A 13,802-nucleotide genomic window follows, 5' to 3' on the forward strand; every position below is an offset into this window, starting at 1 on the left:
GAGGGGCCGCAGTAAGCGCTGTACATGGTGTGCAGTACACAGCAGTACTTGTGCAGTGCTGCTCTTGCGGTGTGTGCGTGCGCGTGTGTGCGCGTGTGTGTGCGTGCGTGCGTCTGTGAGCTTCCTGCGTGTTAATCACTGATCGGTGAACTTGAGTCTTTGAGTCACCATTAGTCACCACGCCGCTGTTTATAAGCACACACACCCAGAGGTGTCTCTCTCACTCACTCACACTCACACAGTTCGTCTGATATAAGCGCTGCGCTTGTTTACCGGGGTTTATTAGGACAGCGGTGCCCGAGATCCCTCTACCCTTACAGGAGTGTGAACCATGAGGACCGTGTTCTTATTTCTCTGCGGATTTTCCTCGCTTCTTATTTTCTCTCCAGTCCAGGGTACCAACACATACAGATGTGAGTATGAACCGCTGTATTCATATTTCTTTCATGATCTTTTGTAATCGATATCTACTTATTCTACAGATATATTTCATTTGGTTTCTGCTTATGTACTGTATTTTATTGTTACGTAATTAAAAGGAGTGAGAAAAATATTTGCGGGTTTTTTATGTTGGAGAAAATGCAGACTTGGGTTCTTTTTGGCTCTTACAGAAAACATTAACATAGTATGGTGTAGAAACTTTAGAAATTTCCAATGTATAAAAAAAGATGGGTTAATTTTTCATTTTGATTTATGTTGAGATTACAGCATATTATTTATCCTTTTTGCTGGCTACATAAAACTATTACTTTTTTGAAAACAAGCAATTTTTTCTTCACTGATAATCTTCACAGTAATTTCACTAATAATCTGACACATCATACCCACAAAAAGGGTACAGATCCATTTTTGAGCTAAATTTGTGACATTCAGAAGGATAATTCATGTCCCTCCCTTGTGGTCTGAAGGTGTTTTATTTATAAATCTCTCTAATCCTGCATTTAAGTCCCTTTGATCCACATTCTTAATCCGTATTGCTTCGGTGTACGTGGCTATAAGGATATGTAAACAGTTTAAATTATTTTTGGAAAAAGTTTTTTTTTTTTTTTTTTTTTTTCCTTTTTTAATTTAAAACTGTAGCGTTCGGCCTCCCGACTTTTTCAGTTGGCGGCTGAAATCCCATTTAATGTCTTTCATTTCTCTAACTTTAATAAACGGAGTTAACGAGAAGTGTTGCTTTTCCGTTATTACGATTTTACAACGGGATTTCGCCCTTTACTTGAGCCTAACCGAGAAAAAGTCTCCTCGCGCAACACGAATCACTCGTAAGGTTTTGCCATTTGGCGACACACGTGCACCTGAGAGAGAGAGCGGGTGGTCGACCCCCTGGCAGGAGACCCTCTCTTCATCGTGGTACTTTACCTGAATCACTTCAGTAAGAATTCTTGCCTGCTGTTTGAATGGAATCAGACGGTAAAGTGCTCTGAACAAGGGCATCGGCTTCATAAAGGTTAAGGATAATAATAATAATAATAATAATACTATACACTCAGGCATAGTAAGGTACGCGAAGATGTGACTTACGGCACCGGTTGACGGCTGTGGTTTTGCTGGTTTCTCACATCGATATGAATTTATTACCAGGCGCCTCCGCAACCCTTTTACATTTCATACGATCCCAGTGTCCTGTTGACGTTCTTTCCTGCACTGATTTTTTTCGCACCTTTACAGCCCAATGATTGTATTTGCGTAGGTCCACAGGCTGAAGGCCACACACCTGTTTATTAACGTCTGATAAATTACTTAGCGTGAGGGTTAGTCAAAAAGTTTCCAGGATAACGCTTTAACCTTTTCGTAAAGATTGTAGCAGCTACTTTTTGTCTTCCCCTGGTATTTGCTTTTAAGTGCAATTAATAGCGCTCGCTGTAGGAAGCATTGCTCGTTCGTGCCGCCACTTGTTCGCTTTCCCATGTAAAAGGGGAGATGTGCTGCGCGCGATCTGTGCGCGTCTCCGTGCATCAACTTGATCTCAGAAGCTGCGGACTGTAAGACTCCTTCGCCCTTCTCGCCGTGTTGCCCGCTGCGTGATTTAACATGTTCATACTCGGGTATGGATTATATAATTCATTCCTGCTCCGAACTGTCAGTGTGAGGTGTGGTCTTTCCCTCCGAAGCAAACTTGTCATTTATGAAAATAACAGGGCGAGATACGGAGATGGGCTGATTTTACCGGCGGCTGTTAAAAAGGCCCCGGCAGCAGAAAATATTACGTGAGAGCGGAAGAAAAGCCCAGTTAAACTATGCATGATTTTACTGCTGAAGCGTCTGGTCTGCTGCGTGTTTTTCTCCGATATGTGTGTCATTAGCGTTATTGTAACGCCTTAAATCGATTCCGTAGCCACGCTGTGCCGGTGCAACGGCAAGTCGAACCTGTGCGTTTTGGACTCCGACGGCGTGCGCTGCCTCAACTGCCGGGACAACACGGACGGGCGCAACTGCGAGAGCTGCAGACCGGGCTTCTACCGCCAAACGCCCGGAGACAAGTGTCTGCCCTGTAACTGCAACTCTGCAGGTGGGTGAACATGTGCACAGCTGATCGTCTCCCATGTGTCCTTGTGGAAATTATAATATAATATTTGAATTAACGGGGGGGCGCGGTGGCGCAGCGGGTTGGACCGGCCGGGTCCCGCTCTCCGGCAGGCCCGGGGTTCGAGTCCCCCTTGGGGTGCCTTGCGATGGACCGGCGTCCCGTCCTGGGCACGCGCGCCCCCTCCCCCTCCGGCCTTACGCCCTGTGTTGCCGGGTTAGGCTCCGGCTCCCCGCGACCCCCTGTGGGACGAGCGGTTCGGACAATGTATTTGAATTAATGTTAACGGCAGCACATTCCTCATCTATTATCAAAGGCCCTCACTGACATCGGGGTCGCGGTGGTCCGCGGCCTATCCCGGAAGCAAAGGGCGCGAGGCAGGGTACGCCCTGGACGGGATGCCAGTCCGGCACACGCACTCAGCAACTCGCGCGTACGCGCACGGCCTACGGGCCGATTAGATTCCGCGGGTCACCTAGGAAGGGACCCAGGCGAAGACGAGGACGGGAAAACGTTGCGCGCAATGAATCTGATTCAAAGTGAAGTCCAAACCCTCAGGAGCTTGAGGCTCCGGTGCTGCCCAATTTCCCCCCTTCGAAAAGGGAAACCTACACATTCTTTTCATTGTAGTCGTGCACCGTGAACAGGACAACGTGCTGTACCCCACGCGTGTATCACAACGGCTGTACGCGAGGGCTTTTGCAGTTACCCCCGCTCTTTTTGGATCCAGGTTCCGTCGGTCCGAGATGCGACGGTCAGGGGCTCTGCGGCTGTAAGCCCGACGTCCAGGGGCCCAAGTGTGACCGCTGCGCCGGCGGAGCCTCCCTCACCGCACACGGATGCACGATCCCGTAAGACTGACCTTTTCCTCTTCAGCCTCACCTCTTTCGCGGTAAAATCGCTGATTCCGATACTCCCTTTTTGTCCGCCTCTCCTGCAGTTGCTGGAAAAAGGGATTTTTTAGGAGGAACTTTTTTCCTGTAGAATATTCATGACTAATGAGAACGTTCCTGTAAAGGAACAAAATTCCTTTGATGCAAAGCATAACAAAGTGTGTCATTAATGTGAATGTTGTTTTTGACATAGAATTAAGTTTCTTTCTGGAGATGCTTCAAAAAGAGATGGTCGTTATTATTGTATACAATATTAAAATGAAGTTGTTCTAATAATGAATGATTTTGATTTACACACCTGATTCAACTTACCTGCTTGGTTTAACCAAAGCAACTTGGGGTTCCGTTATTTCTGCACCTGCCCTGCTTCCCTTTTTCTAATACACATACGATTTCTTCTAAACCAACATATGGAATTGGTCATTACACACATATTGTGTCAGATGAGAAAGACTGCTTCTCACTGAAGACCCATTTTGTGGTAAAACGAAGAGACACGGGGCTTCACGTACTTTGAAATAGCCCCATATACTGTTCCCGTGCTGTGATTTAGATACCGGTCGCACTGAAATCATGTATATGGATTTGTGGGGCGCTTGCTTTTTCGAACGTTTGTTTTGACGATACGACGGCTTACCACGTCTTTGGTTTTTTTAGAGAAACGTCCTCGCCGTACCGCTTCACTGGAGTCCCGTCCGGTCTCCCATCGCGTTTTTCTTTTAACCGTTTTAGAGAGCGGTTTAGGAACAGCTTTTAAAAGCGGTCCTCCGAGAAACGATGATCACTGGAGATGAAGCGAGTCTGGCGGGAATCGCTGCGGGTGACAGGCGCTGACAGTGAACCGTGTTTCCCACAGCTGCAGCGACGGACAGCTCGTCGGCAGCGAGCCGGACTGCCCGTCCTGCTTCTGCTATGGACGCGCCACCGGCTGTTCCCCGGCCAGGGGCTACTCCGTCCACACCGTCTCCTCGTCCTTCGGCACCGGTAAGCGTTCTCGCGTCGCTTTTTCCGCGACGGGCCGCGGGCCGACTCCGCTTCGGAAGCGGCCGCGTCAATCGCGGCAGGGACGGACTTTCTGCGGGGAAATCTTTGGGAAACGCTCACCGGATCCATCGCGCGGGACGGTGCGGTAATCGCGCTCGTCTGTGTCCTCAGGCTCCGATGGATGGCGCGCCGCAACCGCCGGCGGAGTTTCTCCTTCCGGAACGAATTTCCGCTGGTCCTCCAAACATCAGGACCTGGAGGTCTCCTCCGCAGACGGCACGCCCGTTTACCTGTATGCCCCAGGTAGGAGCCGTCAAAGCCGCCGAGGGAACTTCAGAATCAGAATCAGAATGAGAACGAGCTTTATCGCCAAGTATGTTCACACATACGAGGAATCTGTCTCGGTGACAGGAACTTCCACGGCACAGACAGAAAGACGGTGACAAGACACAGATGAGAAGATAGAGTATGTGAATAAGGGATAAAAAATCTAGAAAAATATATATACTTAGCGTAGGTACTGTTGCTGGCACGTGAACCCCGGGAAGCCGAGAGGTGGAAGCGGCTGGATTTTACCTTGCGTGCAGCAGGCCGTCCTTGCGGTTCTACATATGCTTGACCGCAGCTGTGCTTTTTCTCCTCTCCCTCCAAGCCTCGTATCTGGGCAACCAAGTCTTGAGCTACGGCCAGACTCTGTCCTTTTCCCTGCGGCTGGACCGCGGACATCGCCGACCATCCGACGCCGATGTGGTACTCGAAGGGGCGGGTCTGCGGGTCGCGGCCTCGCTCGGGGACCAACGGACAGCCCTCCCCTGTGGCCGCAAGACCGCCTACGCCTTCAGGTAGAAAACCGTCGGGCGGCACGACAGCCTTCTGTCACACGGGGGGGCGTGACACCTAGATCTGTCCAACCGGGTGCTGCTCCCAGAGGTCTCGCTGCAAATCGCTTCTTTCCGTGGCTTAGATCACGAGTGGGAATCCTGCAGTGGCGGGGATGAGCGAAGGAGGGCGCAAATAAGCCAGGGTCGGTCTCCCGGCCGCTGTACGAAGCGCCGCCGCTTTGACGGACACCGGCGTGTCACCGGTCGCTCGTTCTGGGTGTCGCGTTGTCCCAGAGTGAATCTCGGCAGGGAAGAGACAGAGGGGTTTGGAGGCGCGCGCATCGGCGGCCCTCTGTTACCGGGAGTCAGGAAGGTGTCGAATAAACTACGTGTATAGAAGTGACGTAGAACTGGAAGCACCTAAAATGGGAATTAAACATAGAGTAAACTGGTGACGCTGAGATACGGATTTGGTCTGGTGAGCTACGGCAGACCAGTTGCACGTATGAGATATACTGGTCTTCGGTTCCCAAGAAACGTCCTCACTTCGGTGCCCCGTCACGTGCTCCGCAGGCTCCACGAGCGCCCGGGCGGCAAGTGGCAACCGGCGCTCTCCGCTCTCCAGTTCCAGAAGCTCTTGCAGAACCTCACGGCCATCAAGATCCGCGGCACCTTCGGGGAAAACGGTACGTGCTCTTCTTCCGGTCGCGCTCCTTCTACAGCTTCGCGAAGGGCTCAGCAAATATTCACGGGGGCGCGAACGTCATACGGCTTCGAAAAAATCCGAACCGTGACCGCTTTTAGCCTAACGCGGGACGTGTCTCTGCACAATGGAGGTCGTGTCGCAGGAAGTTCACACACGCACCACTGTGCACCACTCCTCGCTACACTACTTGCTACATATACCGTAGTAAGAACAACTTTGAGAGTCTAAATATTGAAATAAAGGAAAGGTAAACATTACATGTTTAAATATAATATTGTAGATGTTAAAACTGAAAGGGGGATGCAGTGGCGCGGTCCTGTTCTCTGGTAGGTCTGGGGTTCGAGTCCTGCTTGGGGTGCCTTGTGATGGACTGGCGTCCCGTCCTGGGTGTGTCCCCTCCCTCTCCGGCCTTACGCCCTGTATTGCCGGGTTAGGCTCCGTGACCCCGTATGGGACGAGCGGTTCAGATGATGCGTGACGTTAAAAATGATTATTCATCCGATTGTGTGATACTTTTCTGCACTGCATCTTACTGTTAGGTTTGTATACTAAGCTACTTAAGTGGTTCCCCGAGGTCATTTTTAGTGTACCAGTTGAGGGTTAGTATCATGATCATGGGAACTGCAGCAGGAGGGGCTTTTGAACCTGGGCTCTTTGAGCAGCACGCCACCTGCTGTCCCGGTGCTTTCATTCAGGGTTTCCTCTGCTTTTTTCCAGCCTACGGTTACCTGGACGACGTAGAGCTGATGTCCGCACTCCAGGGGCCAGGAATTCCGGCACGATGGGTGGAGAACTGCAGCTGTCCCGTGGGCTACGAGGGACAGTTCTGCGAGCGGTGTGCTCCGGGGTACGGGAGGGAGGACCCCGCGGGGGGCCCCTTTAGCCCGTGTAAGCCCTGCAGCTGCTACGGGGGCAGCTGCGACCCACAGACAGGTGAGTGCAGCCCACCCCCGTTCTCTTCTGCCTGTTGCAACGCATTTTGAGCCATCGTCACTTGATTTACTTCGTCGGAATAAGAACGCATTGTTTGCCGCCTATTCGCTGAGATCATGACTGTGCATGTAGGATGATAAGACGCCTAAAACCACACTAAATACAGGGAGGGGGGAATGGCGCTGAGCTCACGCTCGGGTAAACGCGTGCCGAAGGAACGGCACCACCGTGTCCCGTAACTGCGCACCCCGTATGAACGTGGACCGATGTGTTCCGCGGCAGGAGAGTGTTTATCCGGCGACGAGGGCGCGGCCGTGCGCACCTGCTCTCCTGGCTTTTACCAAGATCCAGAGCGGCCTCAGTCCTGCGTGAGATGCCCCTGTCCCCAGGGGGTCGGCTGCTCGGTGAACACGCGGACCTCGGAGGTGAAGTGCGACCGCTGTCCCCTCGGAGTCACCGGTAAGGGTCGTCTTGCCGTTCCCGCGGCTCTAGCAACGAAACCGACTTTCCCTTAGTTTTCCCGGCCCCCTCACCGCGTCTCCGCCGTCCCGACAGGCCCGCGCTGCGGCATTTGCGAAGATGGCTTCTACGGCGATCCCTTGGGCGAAAGCGGCCCCCGGCAGCCGTGCCAGCAATGCCGGTGCAGCGGACAGGTGGACCTCAACGCCGTGGGCAACTGCGACCGCCTCACGGGTCGGTGCCTCAAGTGCTTGAACAACACGACTGGCTTCTTTTGCGAGAAGTGCCAGGAGGGCTTTCACCGCAGTCACCCGAGCCACAGCTGCAAGGGTGAGCACCTCGAACGCCTCCGGAGCTTCGTTATAAGAGCCCATCTTCTGGGCGGCGCAAAAACGTCGACAGAATTATTGTAGGAAAATTTCCAAACGAACGCAATTTCCAAATGACTCGATGTGTCCTGCGAATTTCCCCCCCAAGCTTGCAACTGCAACCTGCTGGGATCCCTGTCAAGCAAGTGCAGCGACGCCGGTCAGTGCGTGTGCAGAGAGGGCTTCGAGGGGCTCAAGTGCGAGCGGTCTGGCTGTCCAGCCTGCTTTGACCGCGTCAAGAACAAGGTGGGACTTGGTGATTCACGGGTACAAACCCGCCTCTTCAAACACGTGCCGGAACCGTAGGCGAACGCTGCCTTCGCTCGTTATCTTCTATACTATATTGATGTTGTTTTCTATCTATTGTGTTTGAAAGTGTGAAGTTGTGCTTGGTGTCTTTACAGTTCTTACCATGTTCTGGATGCAAATCCACAAACAAACCCTGACGCAGCTCGTGATGTTTGAAACCGTTCTCTTGAGCCGTCTCAAAGTAAAACGCGTATTTGTGAAGCAATTCATTATTTTTATGACCTTGTGTCCTTAACTGCAGATGGAATTATACTCTGGTAAACTGCGACATTTGGAAACTTTGCTCGGTGGGGTAGACAGCGGCAGCTTGCCAGTGACCAACGCCCAGATGGAGAAGGCAATCCGGATCTCGGAGTTCCTGGTGGCAGACATGCAGAAGAATGCCAACCAACTCCTTGGTAAGAGTTAAGGACTGCGCGCAACTTTTAAAAAAAAAAAAAAAAAAAAAACACGCTAAATACAAGCTGAATATAGATGTATTACATACATGCTGGGAGTCAGCAAATAGTTGTTCCAGCTTGGCACGTTACAACCTGAAGGTTGCTGGGTCAAATCCCCACTGCTGCCGTAGCGCGCTTGCTGAAGATACTTACTCTGAGCTGATGCTGTATGTAAATCATATAAATATGGCAACGTAATGAAAATATGGGCTGTTGATAGCGTACTGCTTAGAACTGCTGCCTTTGGACCCGAAAGGTGGCAGGTTCGACCCCCACCTCCAGCTGTAGTACCCTTGAGAAAGTTACTTACCCTGAATTGCTCCAGTAAAATTGCACGTATTGCCTGTATAAATGGGGAAGTAGTTGTAGGTGGACTAAAACTGTAAGTCACTTTAGAGAAAAGTTTCCCCTAAATGAATAACTGTAGATGAAGGTGAATCCAGAAGCGTTACAGTGTATTGCAGGGAATAAGGCGGTGCGTCAGTGCCCTCTAGCGGTCACGATTGGAATCACCGCTCGTCTCTGCGCGCTGGGCACCGAGTAACTAACTGGCATAAGTTCAACAATGTCTTGTCATCTTTAACGCAGATGCTGAGAAAGAGCTGCTCGTCCGGCTGACCGACCTGCCCAAAATACAGGCTATCGAAGGCCGAAACCTGCAAGAAGTGGTTCAGACTCTGGATGTAATCAGGATGCTGAATCAGCAGTACCAGCTGCAGCTGAATGACATCCAGTTCCTGATCAGCGATATCAGGAATACCCTGGACAAAGCCAAAGAGCACATTAGACGGGCTGTGAGTCTCGGTTTTCTGCTTTCTGTCTTTCAGAAGTAAACACTAGGGACCTGTGCACTTTTTGAACATGTTAAAGAGGAACAAAGAGGGTGATGCAATCAATTTTATACATAAAATATTATATGGTCTGTCTGTATGTACAGTATGTATGTCTGTGTGTATGTGTATATATTCATATATTTTAGTACATTTTGTTAAGATATATTTTAATATGATCATATATGTTAAAAAGAACTGAAATACATTTTCTCTATAGAATTGCGTCAGATGAGTATTCCTGGATAGGCACCCACTGAGGGGAAATAATGCCCCATATATTTTGTCCGTATTCCTGAAAATGAGAAATTAGACGAGCTTTAAAATCAGACATAGAAATTCAGCTACATCCTTCTTAGGGACAGATGTAGGCAATGAACTCTATTTGCCAGTGATCGCTAAGCGTGTTTTCTCCTGCGTCAGGAACTGCCACTGGGTGATGCAAGTGAAGATGTGGGCACTCTTTCCATGCTGGTGGAAAAGGCCACCTCCTTGGCTGAGAAGTGAGTACAAGTGAAGTTCTGCAGAAAAGTGAAAGTGGTCAAACTTGTGTAATTAAGGTTCCCGGAGCTCATCAGGAATGGCTGGTGCCCATGACAGATTGTCTTCTTCCTGCAACTGGGCTCCTGTTCCTAAAGTCCCTTTGGTGATGTTTCAGGCATCAGGGCGAAGCGGAGATGGTGGAGGGTGGGACCAAGAACGCCCTCGCTGATGCAGAGAAGGCTCTGGGTCTGATGCGCTCTGCCATCTTGGGAGAAAACAAGATCACTCAGCTTGTGAATGACCTGAGAACAAGGTAAGGTCAGGAAATCAGGTTCACCTTCGGGAACATGGACCGAGTAGAGGTTCACAAGAAGGTGAAACGCAAGACGTTCCGCTGTTCCGAGTTCTGCTCTTGCTCTAAGAACACGTGCTGGGATTACACAGCATGTCTTTCTCTCATCTGGTGCACGAAGCGTGATACTCCTTACAACGAGCTGAGCGCTGTGCTCTTGTCCTCCGCAGCTATGACGGAAGCGCCTCGCTTGTCAAGACCATGGATAGGACGGCCGATCGTCTGAGCACCACGGCTAGAGATGAGATCAGAAAGGCGGCGGACGTAACGAAACAAATCCCTGCGATGGAGCTCAACCTGTTAGATACTCTGGGGGTAAATACTCTTATGATGAAATGACATTTTATGTTTTCATCATCTGATCCGGAGCAAGAACAGAAACCTGAATGTCTGCAGTTGGCCTTTGTGCGAAACGTGCTTCGTGAAACCTGTAAGAGCAGCGTAACGATCGGAATCTTTGCAGCCGCAGATGGGAAGCCTGTCGACAAAGTTGGACGCCCTGAAAGGCCAAGTGGAAGGAAACCTGACGGATTACGCCAATTTTAAAGCACAAATCCAAGATGAGCAATCGCAGCTGCGTGATCTTCTAGCCCAAGGAAAAGCAGCCGAGGAGGTGCGCATGCCTAATCCTGCTTTACGCCACCTGGAAATTCTAATAACTAAGCTTCAGGCTACATTGAAATGTTAATATTGCATTCGTGCTGCGCTGCAGCTTCCATTTGTGCTAGGAGTAACTGAACCCGTGGAAGTGTCATTTTAGAAACCCGGGTGGGCCTTCGATCGGTATTGCGGCGTCAACTCCGCCTCACTCGTTTTTTCCTTCCCGATAGAAACCTAAAGAGCTTCTGGCGAGAGCAAAGGCAGCCAAGGCTGATGCAGATGCATCTCTGAGAGACATCACAAAAAATCTCGACGGGGTGAATGATGTCTATAACCGGCTCAAAGGTAGGCTCGTTGTTCTAAAGTGGCCTATTTGACTTTCTTTCGAGAAGTGCAGCGTTTTACTTATTTAGGTTGTCGTTTCTACCGTCGCTGGGTCTCCATAAAACTGAAACAATGAAGGATTCCAGACAATATAGAAGAAAAAAATTTCAGCGTAATGATAATTTTGTTGCTTCGTAATATTGTCGTATCACCTAACTTTATACAGATGAAGATAGATGGGATTTGATGGAATTTTCATTTGACAACAGCAAAAACATATGTATAAATTATGGTTTTGTTATTACTGCAGACAAAATAAGAATTTATAACTTCTACAGAACCTGTGTCAGTTATGTTACAAAGTATTTCATCGTTTCAGTTTATTTCTTCATCGATGTACTTAGTTTTTACGACATCGTGATACTTTAATTCAGCCACCTTTTGGATTATTACAGACGTTTATGAAGAACGTCCATCGTCTAAGGCCTGTTGTGTGATGCGAATGTCAGTATATGTACAGCACATGCATGATACAATGACTGTGAAACAGGTCCCCGGAAAATTCTAGGGTTAGTAAAAATCCGAAGACACGTACGCTGATAAAAGGTCAATGTTGTCATTTTACTCAAGGGTTCAATAAAGAGATCGGCACCAACAAAGCTGAAGCAGATAGGAGCATAAAGAAACTCCCGGCCATCAGCAGGACCGTTGACAACGCTGTCAGCAGCAACTCCCGGACTCTGTCAATCCTGGACGATGTAGATAAAGACTACAAGAAGGCACTGGGCACTGTCAGCAACCTGGAAGCCATTGTGTCGCAAATGGAGGTAAGGACACGAGATGTGGCTTTTTTTTTTTTTTTTTTTACGCGCTGAAAATATACGATTCGCATTACCTTATTATATTAAGCTCCCTCGAAACGGCCGAGCGGACGTGACAAACTTCTCCTCTGCGAAAGTAGCTGAACTGCAACGTGTCTTTTTGCTGCGTCCGCAGGACATCTCCTCCACAGCGGCAGAGACTTACGACATCCTGAAGGACATCGACGCGTTCAAGGGCGACGCGAAAGAGCTGAGCGGCGAGACGGAGATTACGATGGAGGAGCTGAGCTCGGCGGTGGAGGACACCAAGCGCCAGGAACAGGAGGCCAGAGAGGTCAGATTAGAGCCAAGCGCTGCGGAAACTTTTGAAGGGCATCACAGAACCACCTCAGTCCTCCCTTTGGTCCAGTGAATACCAGCAGCGAAATGAAACGCAATCGCGTGTCAGTTTTCGGATATTTGATTCGGGACCGTGGCAGTTCGGCGTCGTGTGGAATCGTCTTCCCTAAAATACGTTTTCCTTCTCTATGTTGCCTCTCTAGGCGTCTGCACAAGGAGCAGGATCCTACCAGTTTGCCAAGAATGTGAAGGATTCCGTTACAGACACAATGACAACCATTAAAAATCTGCTGGACTCATTTGGTATGTAACCGTGGTAGTAGTCATAATAATAATAATAATAATAATTAATAATAATAATGGGGGCATGGTGGCGCAGCAGGTTTGGCCGGGTCCTGCTCTCTGGTGGGTCTGGGGTTCGAGTCCTGCTTGGGGTGCCTTGTGATGGACTGGCGTCCTGTCCGGGGTGTCTCCTCTCCCCCCTCCAGCCTTATGCCCTGTGTTGCCGGGTTAGGCTCCGGCTCGCCGCGACCCCACTTGGGACAGGTGTTTTCAGACAGTGTGTGTATGATAATTTTTACAATTTTTCATAATTTTACCATTTTTCATTCACTGATTTGGGATCAATCCCATGTGTTCACTTTGTTGTGTCAGATCTCTGAGTACAGCTGGCAGCCAGTAAGTATCTGGCTGTAACACAAGCTTCGCTGTCAGGAATTACATGCGAAAAATAAAAACCCTCTTTGTAACCGTTCTTCTTTCCTACACACATTATCTGTATGACCAGAGTACAGTTTAGACATTCGAATTTTTCGCATACGTGCTTGTATTTTCCCTTCGTTTCTTGTGTACAGCAGAGGTGGCAGTACACAGCCTGGCTTTCTAGCAAGAGAATAACAGATCAATGTGCCAGGACACGTGATAATTTCACTTTTACGATAAAATGAATTTTATGCGAGTCGTTTGCATTAGAGTAGATCTTGCCATGATGGTTAAAAAAGTGGTACCGGGCTGCATAGGACATTTTCTTGGAACGGTGCTTAACGTTCACCGAAAGCTGTTTTTCATTATCGCGCCGGACATACAGCATCATAGAGTTCTGGAAAAGCTCTGCTTTTGCCGCATTTACCTCGAAACGGCGCTCCGTGACACACAGGGAGCCTCGAAGCTGTGCGACTCACTCACTCGCCGACCCGCGTTCTTCATACAGACGCGCCGGGCACCATGGACGGGAAGAGGCTCGAGCAGCTGGAGACGTCCATCGCCAACACCCGCGACGTGGTGAACCGGAAGCTGATACCCCGCATGAACTCCCTGGATGAGATGGAGGCGAGGCAGAAGGCCAGGTCCGCTATTCTCCAAGCGGAAATCGACAACATCTTGAGCGACATCAGCAACCTGGCGGAGATCCGGAAAACTATTCCCGACGGCTGTTATAACTCGCCCCCCATCGAGAGACCCTGAAGGCTCTTGGCCCGTGACCCCGCTTGTGACCCCGCTTGTACCGAGGACACAAATATGACGCTCAAAGGAGATGACATTTTATATTTAAAGAAAATGTGAGTTTTTAGGTCAGGCAAAAAAAACCGAAGACCTTCTGTATTGTTTTTATT

The 13,802-nt window shown here is 49.6% G+C and overlaps 1 protein-coding gene across 1 annotated transcript; it reads left to right on the forward strand.

Moving 5' to 3' along the window:
• The first annotated feature begins 212 nt into the window (after positions 1–212).
• Positions 213–13,786, forward strand: lamc2 (laminin, gamma 2). Its single transcript, XM_018753554.2, has 22 exons — positions 213–413; positions 2,339–2,512; positions 3,258–3,378; positions 4,277–4,404; positions 4,576–4,707; positions 5,057–5,246; positions 5,799–5,911; positions 6,649–6,864; positions 7,147–7,323; positions 7,420–7,653; positions 7,801–7,937; positions 8,242–8,398; positions 9,029–9,234; positions 9,694–9,773; positions 9,929–10,066; positions 10,276–10,420; positions 10,569–10,718; positions 10,936–11,050; positions 11,660–11,856; positions 12,026–12,184; positions 12,393–12,492; positions 13,400–13,786. The coding sequence occupies exons 1-22, from the start codon at positions 332–334 to the stop codon at positions 13,651–13,653; spliced, it is 3,405 nt and encodes a 1,134-aa protein (XP_018609070.2). The 5' UTR covers positions 213–331; the 3' UTR covers positions 13,654–13,786.
• The last annotated feature ends 16 nt before the right edge of the window (positions 13,787–13,802 follow it).

Source organism: Scleropages formosus, chromosome 3, assembly GCF_900964775.1.
Source record: "Scleropages formosus chromosome 3, fSclFor1.1, whole genome shotgun sequence".
Taxonomy (NCBI): domain Eukaryota; kingdom Metazoa; phylum Chordata; class Actinopteri; order Osteoglossiformes; family Osteoglossidae; genus Scleropages; species Scleropages formosus.